The following is a 15,099-nucleotide window of genomic DNA, read 5'->3' as shown; positions in this document are numbered from 1 at the left end:
AACGAGGGAGTCTCCAGGGGGTGCGCTCTCCAGCACACCCTCCAAGGACTCCAGAAAGGGTGGGTACTCTGAGCTGCTGTTCGGTGCATAAGCACAAACAACAGTCATGACCCGTCCCCCCACCCGAAGGCGGAGGGAGGCTACCCTCTCATTCACCGGGGTAAACCCCAACGTACAGGCGGCTAGCTGGGGGGCAATGAGTATGCCCACACCTGCTCTGCGCCTCTCACCGTGGGCAACTCCAGAGTGGAAGAGGGTCCAGCCCCTCTCGAGAGGATTGGTACCAGAACCCAAGCCGTGTGTGGAGGTGAGTCCGACTATATCTAGTCGGAACTTCTCAGCCTCGCACACCAGCTCGAGCTCCTTCCCTGTCAGAGAGGTGACATTCCATGTCCCCAGAGCTAGCTTCAGTAGCCGGGGGTCAGACCGCCAAGGCCCCCGCCTTTGGCTGCCACCCAACACACTGCGCACCCGACCCCTTTGGCCCCTTCCACCGGTGGTGAGCCCATGGGAAGGGGGACCCACGTTGCCTTTTCGGGCTGTGCCCGGCCGGTCCCCATGGGTATAGGCCCGGCCACCAGACGCTCGCCTTCGAGCCCCACCTCCAGGCCTAGCTCCAGAGGGGGGCCCCGGTGACCCGCGTCCGGGCAAGGGAAATGAAAATCCAAGGTTTGTGTTCGTCATTGGGGTCGTTTGAGCCATGCTTTGTCTGGTCCCTCATCTAGGACCTGTTTGCCTTGCGTGGCCCTACCAGGGGCATGAAGCCCCGGACAACATAGCTCCCAGGCTCATTGGGACACGCAAACCCCTCCACCACGATAAGGTGATGACTCACGGATATATATATATATATATATATATATATATATATATATATAGCATAGCACAATTTTGCTTTTATTTTCCATAGAGGGCATAAAAAATAAATAAATAAAAAGTACATATTTATTCTGTTCTGATGTCACTGAACATTTTGAGTGCTGGAAAGTAAAAAAATATTCATAAATGACTTCGTTATCACACTTACAAAGAGTATCCAAATTTGGGCCAAATTTGGACATTAAAAAATTCATAGCTCACTTCCTGTACATTTTAGGATATGGCTTCCACTGACTTTTGTGTGTGTGTCGGGGCGCTTTACGTGCCTGCCAAAAAGTTGTCAAGTAACATTTATAAGCAGAAATTGCCAACTCCTGTTCTCGAAGGCCATAGTCTTGCATATTTTAGATGTTCCCCTCCTCCAACACACCTGATGCAAAGGATCAGCTCATCAACAAGCTCTACAAAAACCTAACAATGCTGATCATTTGAATCAAGTGTGTTGAACGAGAGAAGAATCTAAGGTCCCTTAGTTCGTTCCTCAAACAAATCTTGTACACACAAAAGCATTTCAAAACTTGAGTGTGTCCAAAAGAAGACGCTGAAGATGTTTAACGGCTGTAATGTATATGCCAAGCCTGCAGTGGCGCTGTAGCGGAAAGCGTAGAAGAAGAATCAGCAAAGAAGACGAAGATTTTATTTTCCTAACTTTTTTGCAATCTCCAGAACAAACGTGTATCAAAACAACATGAAAAAGACAAACACAGGAGAAGTGACAATGGCGGGTGATTCAAGTACAACACCGCTTTTTGAATGTGGGAATAATCTTTTTTTCCAGAGAGAATTGTTTTTACTAAACTAATAAATTAGAGAAAAATGACAATCTTCTGAGAATAAACATGCATTTTTGAAAACCACATTACATCATATCTTCCGAACAAGGTGTTATATATTTTTTTTTTCCCATGTGAAGGGAAAATAATAATGGTTTGATATGTCCTCATGTAACCTCTTATATAAGGATATGTTGTTGTCCTGAAATGTTGTACGAATCCAGGTGCCCAACAATTTGTAAATACAGGGCGGAATCAGCCTGGGAGTGAATGCCTTGTTTATACTACAGTCCTCCCTGCTTCGCAAACATGTTTTTGAGAGTGCCTCGGAGAGGGCTTGGCCAGCCCGGTTTCTCACGCTCACAACTTTTTGTTAACGAATAAAAGACGGAGCGGCACACGGTCCGGGCAGAGTCAGCTGTGGAATACGTACCTTCGCCCAGCCGTTTTGCAGCTCGTTCTACCCGGACCGTCGGCTCTCCGGTCTAGTGTCAAGGTAAGCGCTGATGATGATCATATTATGCTGCTTAGCGTTGAAGTGTGTTGATTGCTGTTTGCGGGGAATAAAAGGTACGATTATTCTAGCACTGTATATCAGTCTCTGTGTATTCATTGTTACCGCCGATCACTCACGATCCTGCATAAAAATATAAAGGTGAAGTAGTGTTTTCTACAAAACACCATGTCACCGCAAGTGCAAAGCCAAGTCGAGTGTTAACGAGGAGCAAATGCGGGAAGCTAGTGGGGGGTTAACGGCGAGGGTGGGGGGATGCTTTGATGAGTGAAGTGGCATTAGTATTGTTCACACGGGCCCAGACTTACACCCCCCCCCCTCCCTGCCTCTCTCCTGCGGCCATCGCTCGCTGCAGTGTTGCCGTGGCGACGCAGAAATGCGGGAACACTTCCGTCCTTCAGAGACGACAGGCCACGGATGGAAGGAGACGGAAGGATGGAGGGAAGGGGAAGGGAGAGAGGTAGGATGCGTGCAAGGAAGGATTAAAGGATAGGAGGAAGTGAGGAAGGAAAGCTAAGAAGAAAAACACAAAGAAAATGTGCAATGTGCAAATCTCCCATGAAGGACATGCTGATCAGCAGCAGGCTCCTGGATTTACCTGCTGCGTTGCCATGGTGACCGGCTCACTTGTTTACCCCCGTTTATTGCACCCCAATCTCATCGTCCTGCCAACCTGCCGCAAAGATCTGCCGCCGCCCCACTCTCTCTCTCTCTCTCTCTCTCTCTCTCTCTCTCTCTCTCTCTCTCTCTCTCTCTCTCTCTCTCTCTCTCTCTCTCTCTCTCTCTCTCTCTCTCTCTCGCATTCATTTTATTGGCAGGCAGCATTTCCATGGAAACATCCGGAAACCATGGCAACCATTTGAATCAAGCCAAAGGCTCTCACACAAGTGCCACACTCCACTTGATACCTCGCTCGCTCGCTCACTCATTCTCATGTTCGTTCATCGTCTCTTCCCTCGTCGGCCGACACGTGACGACATCATCAAGTTGTTCGCCGCGAACGCATCTGCACAAGTGGTGTTCTCAGGACAACACTCAAAAGAAAATAGTAATTACTGTAAAACGGGAAGAAACCATATCTATTCTGGTATAACAATATTTTAGGCTCCTTTTTTCTTGGAACTTAAAAAAATACATCTGACTTGATCGCTACATAAATAAGAAGGGAAAAAAAGACTTTTTCACCGAAATGACTTTTTGTTCTACAAAATTATGATTGCTCCCCCACCAAATTGCAACCTCTCATAAGATGATATTTTTTTCCCTTGAAAACACCTGAAGCCATTTCCCCCTTCTCACTCTACCAGAGTGAAAGTGAGAGTGCAGCACAGCAGTAAAGCAAAGCAAAGCTTGAAGTAATGATGCAAGTAATAATGGTAATGTCATTATTGAACACAAAAGCAGATGAAAGCGTGCGCAGCAATTGGCAGCGTTTGCTGGCGGAAGGAAAACAACACAATTAAGTGGCCGCGCAAAATCAGGGGAAATAAAAGCAAAGTTGCGCCGCGTGAGAGAGAAGCCTTTGAAGAACAACACACATTACATGAATCGAGACCATTGCACATGTGTGCGCGTGCATGTGAATTTTCGTGTACGTGCGTGCGTGCAATCGTCAGAGTTAGTGTGGAACTTGTTGAACCTGTGTGAATATCTGTCAACATGAGAATGTTTGTGTGTCTCCGCTCCGATGACTTGAGTGTAGCTAATAGTTTGTGTTTGCGTGTTGAAAGTTGCCGTCGGTCTCGAGTGATGCCTCCCTGTGTGTGCGCGTGAGAGATGCGGTTGCCTAGCAACCGTGCAACGGGCGCGCGCCAGCGTGTGTTTGTGTGTACACATGCACTTTAATGTGTCAATCATTCGGGGAACTTGGCCCCCTTCTGGCTTTCAGGTGAAGGGGGGAAAATGCGTGCATAGACGTCATACACATCAACTCATAGAATATACTGTACAGTATGTTCTTTATCAAATTAAGTGACTTTTTTTCAAATGGAAATAAAGCAATTAATGTAAATAAATTATTGATATTTCAAGACATTTTTAAAAATAGGCCTACTGAAAAAAATGGTAACATTTGTTAGTTTTTTTTAAAATTCAATATGAATGTTATTACATTTTTTGTTGTTTTCCAAGGTTAAATATGCATAATTATAGTTCTAATACCTTTATATATATTGATTTTTTTAAATAGTGTCTTTAAAATATAAAAAAGATCAATAATTAATATGAAATGGAATAAGATTATTATTTTTTTAAGTCTAAACAAACAAACAAAAAACATCAGAGCTAACTCTGTTTGCGAAGTTTTCCATCGTGTATCCATAGTAGAAAGAAGGTCACGGGTCAACCTCCTGTAAGGCGTGCTATACGAGTCATTAGTTCACACTAGACCCACGCTTATATAAAAATGCACTTTGATGTGATACAACTTTTTTTTTTTTTTACTTCATTGAATTAATTGTGGGTTTTTAAAATGACATTATTAGTACGCCACTAGATGTCGCTAAATTTCATACATCGTACTTTAAAAATAAAAACTAAAACATGATCATTCAAGTTGAATTTCAATACATCTGCGTTTTTAACAACCCATGTAAGAAATATTTGAAGTAACATCTGTTTAAAAGTAATTATTTCAATTTAATTTGTGCTAAACTACTATAATAAAAGGATATCCACATATCAAATGAATTTTGACATGAACGCAACGCTGTCGACAACTCAAATGATCAGATTTTTCCGTTTTTGTTGTTTATTGCCAGCGATGATCTATCATCATCTCATTCTTGTGGTCGGTGCGGTCTCGTCTCGTCTCGTCTGCGAGGGTTTCGCCGTCCTCCCTCTTGGCTGCGTCGTGTTTGTTTTGCGGCCGTGCGAATTAGCACTAATTGCTTTGCTTAGTGGTGATGCGGGAAAGAGCGTGAAAAAGAGAGCGAGAGGGAGAGAGAGAGCTAATTAGGCTGCTGTTGTCGGGGTGCCTTAATGAGCCTCTCGTGTTCCGTGCTAATGAGACCCCAATACCCGCTGTTTGCGCCAATGGGTCAACACTCAACTGAGAGTGTGCAAGTGCGCGCGTGTGTGTCAGGGCCGTATTATCTGTGGGAAGCAACCGCGTACAAGCACTGTGCTCCCTTGACTTCAAAATCTGAGCGAGTTAACTGAACTACATAAGCTGTTTTACAGAAGTCTGCTAACTTAACTCATTCACTGCCATTGACGGCTCTAGACGTAAAAAAATCATTTGAACTACTTCTATTAGTTTGACATTTTTTCCACTTCTGTTAACAAGAGTATGAAAACGTAGAAATGTGTTTTTTGTACATTTAGAACAGATATAAATTTTGTGATTAATCGTAAGTTAACTAGTGAAGTCATGCGATTAATTACGATTAAAAATTTCAATTTTTTGACGCCCCTGATTTTTAGTAATCTTTTCTTAAAAATATTTAAAAAAGAATAATGACTTTTTTTAATATATATATTTTTTTAAAGAAAATATTATATTACAATCTTTAATCGTAATTAATCGCATGACTTCACTAGTTAACTCACGATTAATCACAAATTTTATATCTGTTCTAATACAATAAAAAAAAAATCCAGGTTTTCATACTCTTGTTAACAAAAGTGGGAAAAAATGTTAAACTAATAGAAATAGTTGATGAATTTTTGACGTTTATAGCCGTCAATGGCAGTGAATGAGTTAATGCTGACACACAATGAAAAATGGCATAAACAGGCTAACGAAACTAGTATCAATGTTGTGGTGTTGTACGCCTTTAAGCAACGGGTTAAAGCAATGCAAACACACAGACAATATAGTAACACTCACGCATGTATTCTTTATCCTCTGTGAAAAACAACTAATATTAATGAAGATTACTGAACAGCTGTGACCGTCTGGTGTTGCATTTTGGTATTCAGGACTTATTTGCTGCCCAGTTAGTTGGGGAAACTCGAGATTGCAGAAATCGGATTAAAAAGGAACGGCGGTCTGCAAGTGCCCACTTCACAGCAGCCAATTTGACATCATCAACAAGTGGAGATCTTCTTGCAGTTCCTGCAAATCCCGTCAGCTGTGTTCAGTCACCCAACGGCGCAAACGACCATTGCTTTGCCCGTATACGAAAATGCCAAAAAGAACATAAACTCCACCCATGCGCACAGTTAGACTGCACACAAAAATAGGGCCCTAAAAGTCGAGTCAAATCTTTTTGCCACCTCTACAGAATTGTTGTCATCCAATCCTGGCTGAATTCTGATCCCAACATTCAACCGACACCTGACAGGAAACGTTGGCGGAATCGGAAGTGACGACAGAGAAAAAAAAAAGACAGACTGAAAGACGACAGCAGCAGATGTACTTGAAGGACTTTATACTCAACGAAAGATGTGAAACTAACATTTGACGGCACATGAAATCATATTTACTCAGCAGAGCGACCGATCGGGACGTCCTCATTACTTCACTTCTTCTTTCTCCTTGACCACTGGGGGAGAAAAAATGACAACCATGATGATGTCACAGCAAAAGAATGAAGCAAGTGTTTGATGATGTCAAAAACCAAAGTCAAGTCATAATAATAATAAATTGTCATTTATTCAATAGTGACTACATTTGCATTTTTTTTGCAGCCTAGCAAATACTTGTGTTTTAAATAAAAAAAAAACATTTGAACACATTTTAAGTCAACAAAAATGGTTAACAAAAAATGTTTTACATTAGAAATGATTTTAAACACTTTTTAAGTCAACAAAAAATGCTTTTAAATGTGTTTTTAAAAATAAAATAAAAATGCTCCGGAAATAAAATAAATTAATTCATTATTTAAAAATAAATAAAACAAACTTTAAACAACCTTTATGATAAAATGCATAAATAAAATATTTTAAAGGGGATAAAAAATAAAATAAAATATCTAAAATAAAAACTTTGCACTTAAAAAAACATTTTAAAAAAACTATCACTTTAAAAATAATTAATAAAAAAAACGTAATTAAATAAAAAACAAACAAATTTAAAAACTTTCCAGTCACAGCTGTCATTGGCGAAAGAAAACATTAAACCTCCCCTCTATGCAAAAACGGACTAACAATTTGGTGCTGAATGTTCCAAAACAGTTTTTAGTCCTACCTCGGACCTCCAGCTTACACTCCACCTCGTCCTCCCCGAGCGCGTTGACGGCCTTGCAGGAGTAGCGGCCGCCATCATACAGGCTGGGTTTGCGGATGTTCAGCGTCAGCACGCCTTGGTTGTTCTGCATCAGGAACTTGGGGTCCTCGCCGATGATCATCTTGTTCTTCATCCAGATGATTTTGGGCTACGGGGGGAGGACAAGCATGACCTCCTAAAAATTGTAGCCAATGTTAACACATGGCGTAAAAGTGGCGTGTACCTTCGGGTAGCCGCGGACGGCGCAGCTGATGGCCGTGGTGTAGCCCGCCACCACACTCCGGTCCACCAGGGGCGCTGTGAACTTGGGGGATGCGGTCTGGTCCATCTCTTTGAAGGGCGCAGGGTTGTAGTCCAAATCTGAAGGATGTCAGGAAGTTATGTGATACTTTATTAGTAAATGTTTTTACTTTCTACTACTTTGTCAAAATAGAATTTCAACCTCCACAATTGACACGACATAAGATTTATTTTATTTTAAAAAAATTTTTTTAAGTATAACTACTGTACGTATTGTAGTATTTATACACTCTAAAAACAGTTGGGTTAAAAGTTATGGATCAAAAAAGGACTGATCCACTTTATGGGTCAATTTGACCCAACTTTTTGGGTTATTTATACAAAATGACCCAATTTTTTGACCCAAGTAAAGGATCTGCCCAATATTTATGAGTTGTTTTACACTAAAAGACCCATTTCTTAACTCAAAGTTGGGTCAAATTGACCCAAGTAGAGGATCGGTCCATTTCTTGACTCAAATTTGGGTTATTTCTGACCCAACTGTTTTTAGAGTGTGTTTGGTCTGTAGTGGCGTTTTTACTTACCCGTCTTGGAGACGAACGCCGAGTTGCCGCTGACGCCAGGCTGCTCGCTCAGGCCGCAGACGTTCTCGCTGAAAACTCGGAAGGAATACTCGTTGCCCATGACCAGGTCGGACACGGTGCAGTTGGGTCGCCGGTTGTGCTCGTACACGGTGAACCAATCCTGCCGTGGTTGGAGACAATGTTTTTAAAAGACAGTCCGTCCAGTCCATCATGGCCGCCGCGGCCCACCTTGGTCTTCATGTCAGCCTTCTGAATGGTGTAGCCGATGATCTCAGCGTTGCCGTCGTCTTTCGGCGGCTTCCACTCCAGCGAGGCATTGAAGCCCCAAACGTCGGTTACGCGTACCTCCACGGGGGGGCCCGGCTTTTCTACATCAAGGAACACATGACAGCCATGTACTTTTTGGAAGCTGGGATCTGCTGGGGGTTCATCCTCTCATTAGCTCAACCTTCTTAAGCGTCAAGTATGAACCTAATCCCGGTCTACATACAAATAATCCTGTGGAGTAATCCCGCTGACCTGTGAAGAGATGAGGAATGAGCTGGCGGTCAGGATTAAAGCGGCGCTTTGATGACTTTGGGAAGACGGGAATGAGGAGTTGTGATCACGCCTTGAAGAGATTTGCGCTCATCCCCCTCCCCCGCCAGCCACGTTATCAGGATGCGCAATGAACCCGCGACTCACCCACGACCTGGATGCGGATTTCACCGCGGTCCTCCACGTTCTCGATCTGCACGGCCAGCGTGTACGTGCCCGAGTGGACCCGCTCGGCCGAACGGATGAAGAGGATGGAGTCCACCTCGCTGGAGCGCGTACCCACGCTGCGGTCCTCCAGGGGTTTGCCGTCTTTGGACCAGGTGGCCACCGGCCGAGGTTTACCCTGGAAAGATCCAAGGTCAAGAAAACTGAGAACGATTCCCCATTTTTGTCTACCTTTTCAATCTACCTTTTATTTTCTATTCCTGCACCGTCATCATTTCCAAGCCCAAAAGCCAAAAACTCAGCCTCGGCTGAAACCCCAAAGACTCCTGAGTGCATTTGGCACGTTCACAAAAAATAAAAAAGACGAGAAATCAAATATTAAAATGGGCAAGTCAGCAGTTCTAAATCTGCCAGTCGTTACTTCACCGCCACTTGACCTACTTCGTGCCAACGCACTGATTTATTTTTTTCCCAGGCGTATTTTTGGATTACTTCAGTCTACTTTTAAATCACAGCTAACATGTTTTTTGGGGAGTCAACAATAAAACAAAAACAGGAGATTACTAGAAAAGATACCTTCTCACAATCTTAATTCTAACCCTACTTCTAAGTTTAACCCTGCCAAAAGGAGATCCAACCATCCATCCGTCCATCCATTTTATGAATCGCTTTTATGACCTTTATTTAGCCAGGTGAGGAAAGAGAGTCTCAATCTGGCTAAAGATGGCAGAGTAAAGCAAAGTCATTTAAAAGCCAAATGGCTGTACAATGTGATATAGTTACAAATAATAATCATAATAGAGGATAAAAACAGGTGTAGCAACCACATGCATTATCCCTCACTAACTTTTAAAATGATTATAATGGAATGAATGCGTTGGATTTTAATCCTTATAAAATCAAACATAAAAGATTGCTAAAAAGGTGACTAAAACTATTGAAAGTGAGAGTGAGGGTTGTGGTATGTGTGGTGAGCAGGAGCGAACATAGGGTGGGCTCTCTCGTTATCCATCAACATGACGATGAGTCAGGCTGACCTGGAAGGGGATGACCAAGTTGACCTTCTCTCCGACGACCTTCACAAGTTTGGTTCTCAGCTGGCGTGGTAAGCGGATCTTTGGATGTTCTGCAGACATGAGACAAGTTCATCATTTCAATCTTCAACTAGACATGTGACTCGAGCGTGACGTCGCTCGTCTGACCCATGATCTCTCTGATGGTGACGGCTTGGGAGAGCGTGGCGGGGGGGCTGCGCCCGGCGATGTTGACCGCCACCACTCTGAACAGCATCTTCTCCCCCACCGGCAGATCTTTCACCCTGTACTGGTTCTTCTCCACTGGATCCTTGTTGGCCTGCACCCAATCATCACCTGATGGTGATGGAGAGGCGAAATTATCTCAACCATTTGGCGAAAAAAGGAGACGTAAAGTATTTGATGTCCGTCCGTCCCCCAAGAAAACCTAACCATAATCCAGACCCCAGGACCTCATAAGACTGCACCCGTAACACCTTAATCAAGCCAAACCCACATGGACCTGAGTCTCAAAGCAAATCATTCAACTCTTACATTTAAGCAACCCTAAGCAAAGTTGGACTATCCCTCCCCTAAATCAACTTGACACGAGTTCTCACTGAGCGCTCATCTCATTCAGCAATTCTGTTTCAAATCTAATCAGCACTAACCATTAATTATTATTGAAGTACATTTTCTCACTTTATTACCACACTTTTCCTTTTATATTCCCCTCAATAAAGCTTCATGCTGAGGATTACGGCCTCATTTAGCTTGTATTTGACTAGTTGCACACTAACATTGCAGTCTTCAGAGCTTCAACTTCTTCCAAGAGATTTTTTTTTTCTTGAATGTCTTTCAGGGTCAAGCATGACCAACTTCCTTGCAACTTACTTCCTTCTTTGCAGTACTCAATGATGTAACCGTCAATTCCGCCCGGTCCCACTTTCTCCGGAGGAAGCCAGCGGAGAGCGCAGGTGGAGTCGGTCACGTCCTCCACCGAGAGGCGAGCGGGCTCACTGGTGGGGGCTGGCGGAAGACAAAAGCCACATGAAGACGGCCAGGAAGGACATTTCTCTGTATGTAGATTTGCTGTCCAATTAGATCTCACACTCTAAAAACATTTGGGTCAAAAGTAACCCAACTATGGGTCAAAAATGGACTGATCCTCTACTTGGGTCTATTTGACCCAACTTTGAGTCAAGAAATATTGGTCAGATCTTTTATTTGGGTGAAAAAATGAGTCCCAGAAAGTTGGGTCAATTTGACCCATAAAGTGGATCGGTCCATTTTTGACCCCTAACTGTTTTTAGAGTGCATGTACCAAATGCCTGACTCGCCACTGTGTGACATGAAGTAGTAAACAATTGAGAGTTGTCTGTGCACCGATGGGCATGAAAGGCTTGGAGTTGAAGCTGGGCTGCGAGATGCCGATGCCGTTGACGGCAAACACCCTCATCTCGTAAAGGACGCCCTCGATCATCTTCTTGGCCTCGTACGTGGTGGACTCGTACACGTCAAAGTTGAGTTTGGTCCACCTGGACGAGCCGGTCTTCTTCCTCTCCATCAGGTAACCTGGTGCCAGGAGGTCAAAGACGTCACTATACGTGATCCAACGTTAGATGTGAAGGTGGTGGGGGAGGGTCACCTTTAACGGGCACGCCGCCATCAAACGCAGGTGGCTCCCATATGATGGTGGCGCAGTTCTCGCCCACCCATGTGCATTTGACGTTCTCAGGAGGGTCGGGCACATCTGGCGTGCCGAGGAGCAGGTGGCACATGGAGAAGAAACAGCAGGTGGAAGCATGTTACAGTATGTTATGTGTAAACAAGGAAAAACATGTTGTGTTCGTGTATGTTTGTGCAGCTAACCATGCACATAACCCAACGTTAACCTAATCTAGGGGTCAGCAACCTTTAATGTCAAAAGAGCCATTTTAGGCCAAATAACAAAAAAGTCAGTCTGGAGCAGCGAAACATTAGAACAATGAATTTGTGATGAACCAAAAAGTGTCTTCGTGTTAGCTAATTAGAGCTGCACCATAACAGAAAAATATGCAGCATTCAATGCATTTCATTTTCTTCTACTGTTCTCTTCTATTTTTAGATTTTTTTGGGGGGCTTAATTTTTTTATACTTCGTTTTTCATACATTTTTTTACATTTCTGCCTTTCTGTCAAATTTCTGACATTTTTGGCAATTTTATGCACATATGGTATTTTACCTATTGCTTTTTGGGCATTTTATGGCTATTTTGATTTATGTATTTTTTTATTTACTTTTTTTGTTGCCTATTTGCTAGCAATTTTTGGACATTTTGGCAATTTTGTGGACATTTTATGGTAATTTTGGGGGATTCTTTTGTGTCTGGACATTTTTATGGTTATTTTTTGAACATGTTCTGTCCTGCATTTTGTCAAATCAATTTGCTGACATTTTTGGCAGATTTGTGGACATTTTATGGTACTTTTGGGGATTTCTTCTTTTGTTTTTGGGCATTTTTATGGTCACTTTATGAATATTCTTTCCAGCCTTTTCTTAAATTAAAATTCAGGCATTTTGGGCAATTTTGTGGACAATTTGTGGTAATTTTGGGGATTTCTTCTTTTGTTTTTGGACATTTTATAGCTATAGCTTTTATAGTTTTTCTGTTTGTTTTAAAAATATATTTTTTTTTGACTTTTTTTTTTCAAGATATTTTATGGTAACTTTCTTTTGTTTTTAGACATTTTATGTTAACTTTTTGCACATTTTATTTATTTTTTTTACTAAATTGTCTGACATTTTGGGCAATTTCATGGACATTTTATGTTCATTCCTCTTCCTTCTTGGACATTTTATGGTGACTTTTTGGACAATTCTAGGTCATTTTTAAACTTTTTCCCATCCCAAACTTTCATCTCTCTTTTCCTGACAACTTAACAATTTGGACTCTGACAATTAGTTAATATTTAATTATTCAATATTTTTTAATCTAAAGTGTTAATTTATGTAAAGAATATTTTCTCTAAAAAATAAGAATAAACATGCAAACACATTTTAATTTTTACACATTTTTTAGAGATCCGCAGGGAGCCACAGTAGAGGGACTAAAGAGCCACCTATGGCTCCAAAGCCGCAGGTTGCAGAACCCTGACCTAAACCCTAAAGCCAAAATGAATGAATTATCAATAGTAAAATCGATTCTAAAAAGATTCGTTTGACAGCCCTAGCAGCAGCATAAACGGGTCGCGTCCAACTAACCCACGACCTTGACGAAGAGCTCGGCCTTGTCCTCTCCGGCAGGATTGGTGACGGTGAGCGAGTAGAAGCCTTCGTCATCTTTCTCCGCCCCCTGGATGACGAAGCTGCTCAGGGTCTTCCTGGTCTCCACGCGGACCCTCCCTTCCGCCTCGCTCACCATCTACGACGCAGTCACCCTGTCATGTGACCTGCATTTGGAAAGCACGTAATTCCCGCCACCTTCTCGCTCACCTTGTCGCCCTTCATCCAGCAAACGACTGGAGGGGGATCCCCCGAGATCTCCACATCAAAGCGGAGTTTGTTCCCGGCCACCACCGTGATGGTGTTCTTGCTTCCTGTACCGCTTGTGTCCAAGTGGATCTTGGGGGGGTCTGTCACGTGACAAGAAATCTAGTAAATTCTGCTTGACAATAATGCATGACTGAATTCTATTAAAATAATCCAATATTTATGCATGTATACTAGGGTAATAATCAAGCAATTAATACTGAATAAAAACCCAGATATAATTATTTGATAAATGTGAAATATTTCCTGTAATTGCTATTGTATAATTATGTAATGATCCATGACTTGTTATTAATGACTACTAGATTAATCCAGCATGTAGTCATTGTAATAATCAAGAAGTTCCTCAATGAGGCTGGAACATTAAAAGTAATAACTGCTTAATAAGTGTGTAATAATGAAATGAAGAATAATGAAATCATCCAAATACAATGAACAAGTATTTACTCATGAATACTTGTATAATAATCAATTTAGCAGTAATTACTGATTAATACTTGTGCAATAACAGTACTAATATTAAATTCTTCATAACCACTTAATATTACTTTAAACATCGAGTAACTACAAATCAAGTTTAGGGCTTACAAATGAGTTGCACTGGAACAATCTAGTTGTTACTGCATAATAACTGTGTAATAATACAGTAACTACTCCTCTTTGCTCAAGTACAAGGGACTCACCTTGTCTGGGAACATAGTCAATCTTGATTTCTGCAAGAAAAAAGAACACATGAGTCAGCTCACATTTGCCAAAAATAATAATACTTCAAATGATAATTTGCAGGCTTACCCAGGAAGTTGAGCTTGGCCGACAGGGAGAGCGCGTAGCCGTCGGGCACGAAGGTATAATCTCCCACGTCGGAGGGCTTCACGTCGCTGATCGTCAGCTTGTGTGTCCTGGAGACATCGCACGGTTACCATGGAGACCAAAGTCATTGCTCGAGCGGCAATTAAGCGACAGAGAGGAGACGTTCTTCTGCTTCTTTTCCTCGGCAACAAAATCATCCCAAATGGCTTTCACCTTGCGTGACCGCTGTCGCCTTGGCGTTTCTACGATGGAGGGATTACGCAGAGAAGTCGACGACCCTGGGGGTGTCTTTCTGCATGTGTGCTTATCTGTGAGTGCGTGCGTGTGTACTTAAGAGACTGCACTTTTGCAGATTGCTGCGTATCCCCCCCCCCCCCAAAAAAAAAACGGGTCGAACGCTAAGAGAATCATTTGGTATTGATTGTTTTGGCGTAAGACAGTGGAGATGACAAACTGACTATATTCATAGGTTGACTTTTACCTTCCAGTGTGACTTGTGTGACTCAGACATTTTCCAGTGAGACTCTGATGCCTTGCAGTGCATCTCAGATTCTTCAAGAGTGACTGTGATACCCATCAGAGCCACGCCGATATCTTCCGGTGTGATTAGTGCGGCTCAGATAGCTTCCAGGGATACACCAGAACCTTGCAGCATGACTAATACGACTCTGATTTCTTCCAGTTTGACGTCCATACCTTCTAGTGCACCTGTTACCTTCAGAGGTGGCAAATCCAGGTCCAGAAAGTAAAAACCCTGCCACAGTTTGGCTTCAGCCCCAGGTGCTAGCTAGCTAGCTCCCTAGCTAGCTCCCATGGTGCTTGTTTACCTGCTAGGGAGCTTGCTAGCCAGCTAGCTAGCATCAAGGGCTAAAGCCAAACTGTG

The 15,099-nt window shown here is 42.6% G+C and overlaps 1 protein-coding gene across 1 annotated transcript in view; it reads right to left on the bottom strand.

Annotated features, from left to right (window-relative positions):
* Nucleotides 1-6,522: 6,522 nt before the first annotated feature.
* mybpc2a (myosin binding protein Ca) overlaps nucleotides 6,523-15,099 on the bottom strand; it is a 34,241-nt gene continuing 25,664 nt past the window's right edge. Inside the window, exons 15-29 of the mRNA XM_077555722.1 lie at nucleotides 14,199-14,305; nucleotides 14,090-14,119; nucleotides 13,350-13,489; nucleotides 13,119-13,278; nucleotides 11,524-11,628; nucleotides 11,262-11,450; nucleotides 10,770-10,904; nucleotides 10,065-10,232; nucleotides 9,900-9,988; nucleotides 8,845-9,040; nucleotides 8,389-8,528; nucleotides 8,161-8,320; nucleotides 7,560-7,696; nucleotides 7,298-7,484; nucleotides 6,523-6,653 (exon numbers count right to left, since the gene is read on the bottom strand). Of these exons, the coding sequence (XP_077411848.1) occupies nucleotides 6,625-6,653; nucleotides 7,298-7,484; nucleotides 7,560-7,696; nucleotides 8,161-8,320; nucleotides 8,389-8,528; nucleotides 8,845-9,040; nucleotides 9,900-9,988; nucleotides 10,065-10,232; nucleotides 10,770-10,904; nucleotides 11,262-11,450; nucleotides 11,524-11,628; nucleotides 13,119-13,278; nucleotides 13,350-13,489; nucleotides 14,090-14,119; nucleotides 14,199-14,305 (1,972 nt within the window). The 3' untranslated portion in view covers nucleotides 6,523-6,624. The remainder of the gene's footprint in view (nucleotides 6,654-7,297; nucleotides 7,485-7,559; nucleotides 7,697-8,160; nucleotides 8,321-8,388; nucleotides 8,529-8,844; nucleotides 9,041-9,899; nucleotides 9,989-10,064; nucleotides 10,233-10,769; nucleotides 10,905-11,261; nucleotides 11,451-11,523; nucleotides 11,629-13,118; nucleotides 13,279-13,349; nucleotides 13,490-14,089; nucleotides 14,120-14,198; nucleotides 14,306-15,099) is intronic.

This window comes from Vanacampus margaritifer, chromosome 2 (assembly GCF_051991255.1).
Source record: "Vanacampus margaritifer isolate UIUO_Vmar chromosome 2, RoL_Vmar_1.0, whole genome shotgun sequence".
Taxonomy (NCBI): domain Eukaryota; kingdom Metazoa; phylum Chordata; class Actinopteri; order Syngnathiformes; family Syngnathidae; genus Vanacampus; species Vanacampus margaritifer.
The sequence above is the reverse complement of the archived record's forward strand: the minus strand, read 5'-3'. Positions and strand labels throughout refer to the sequence as shown.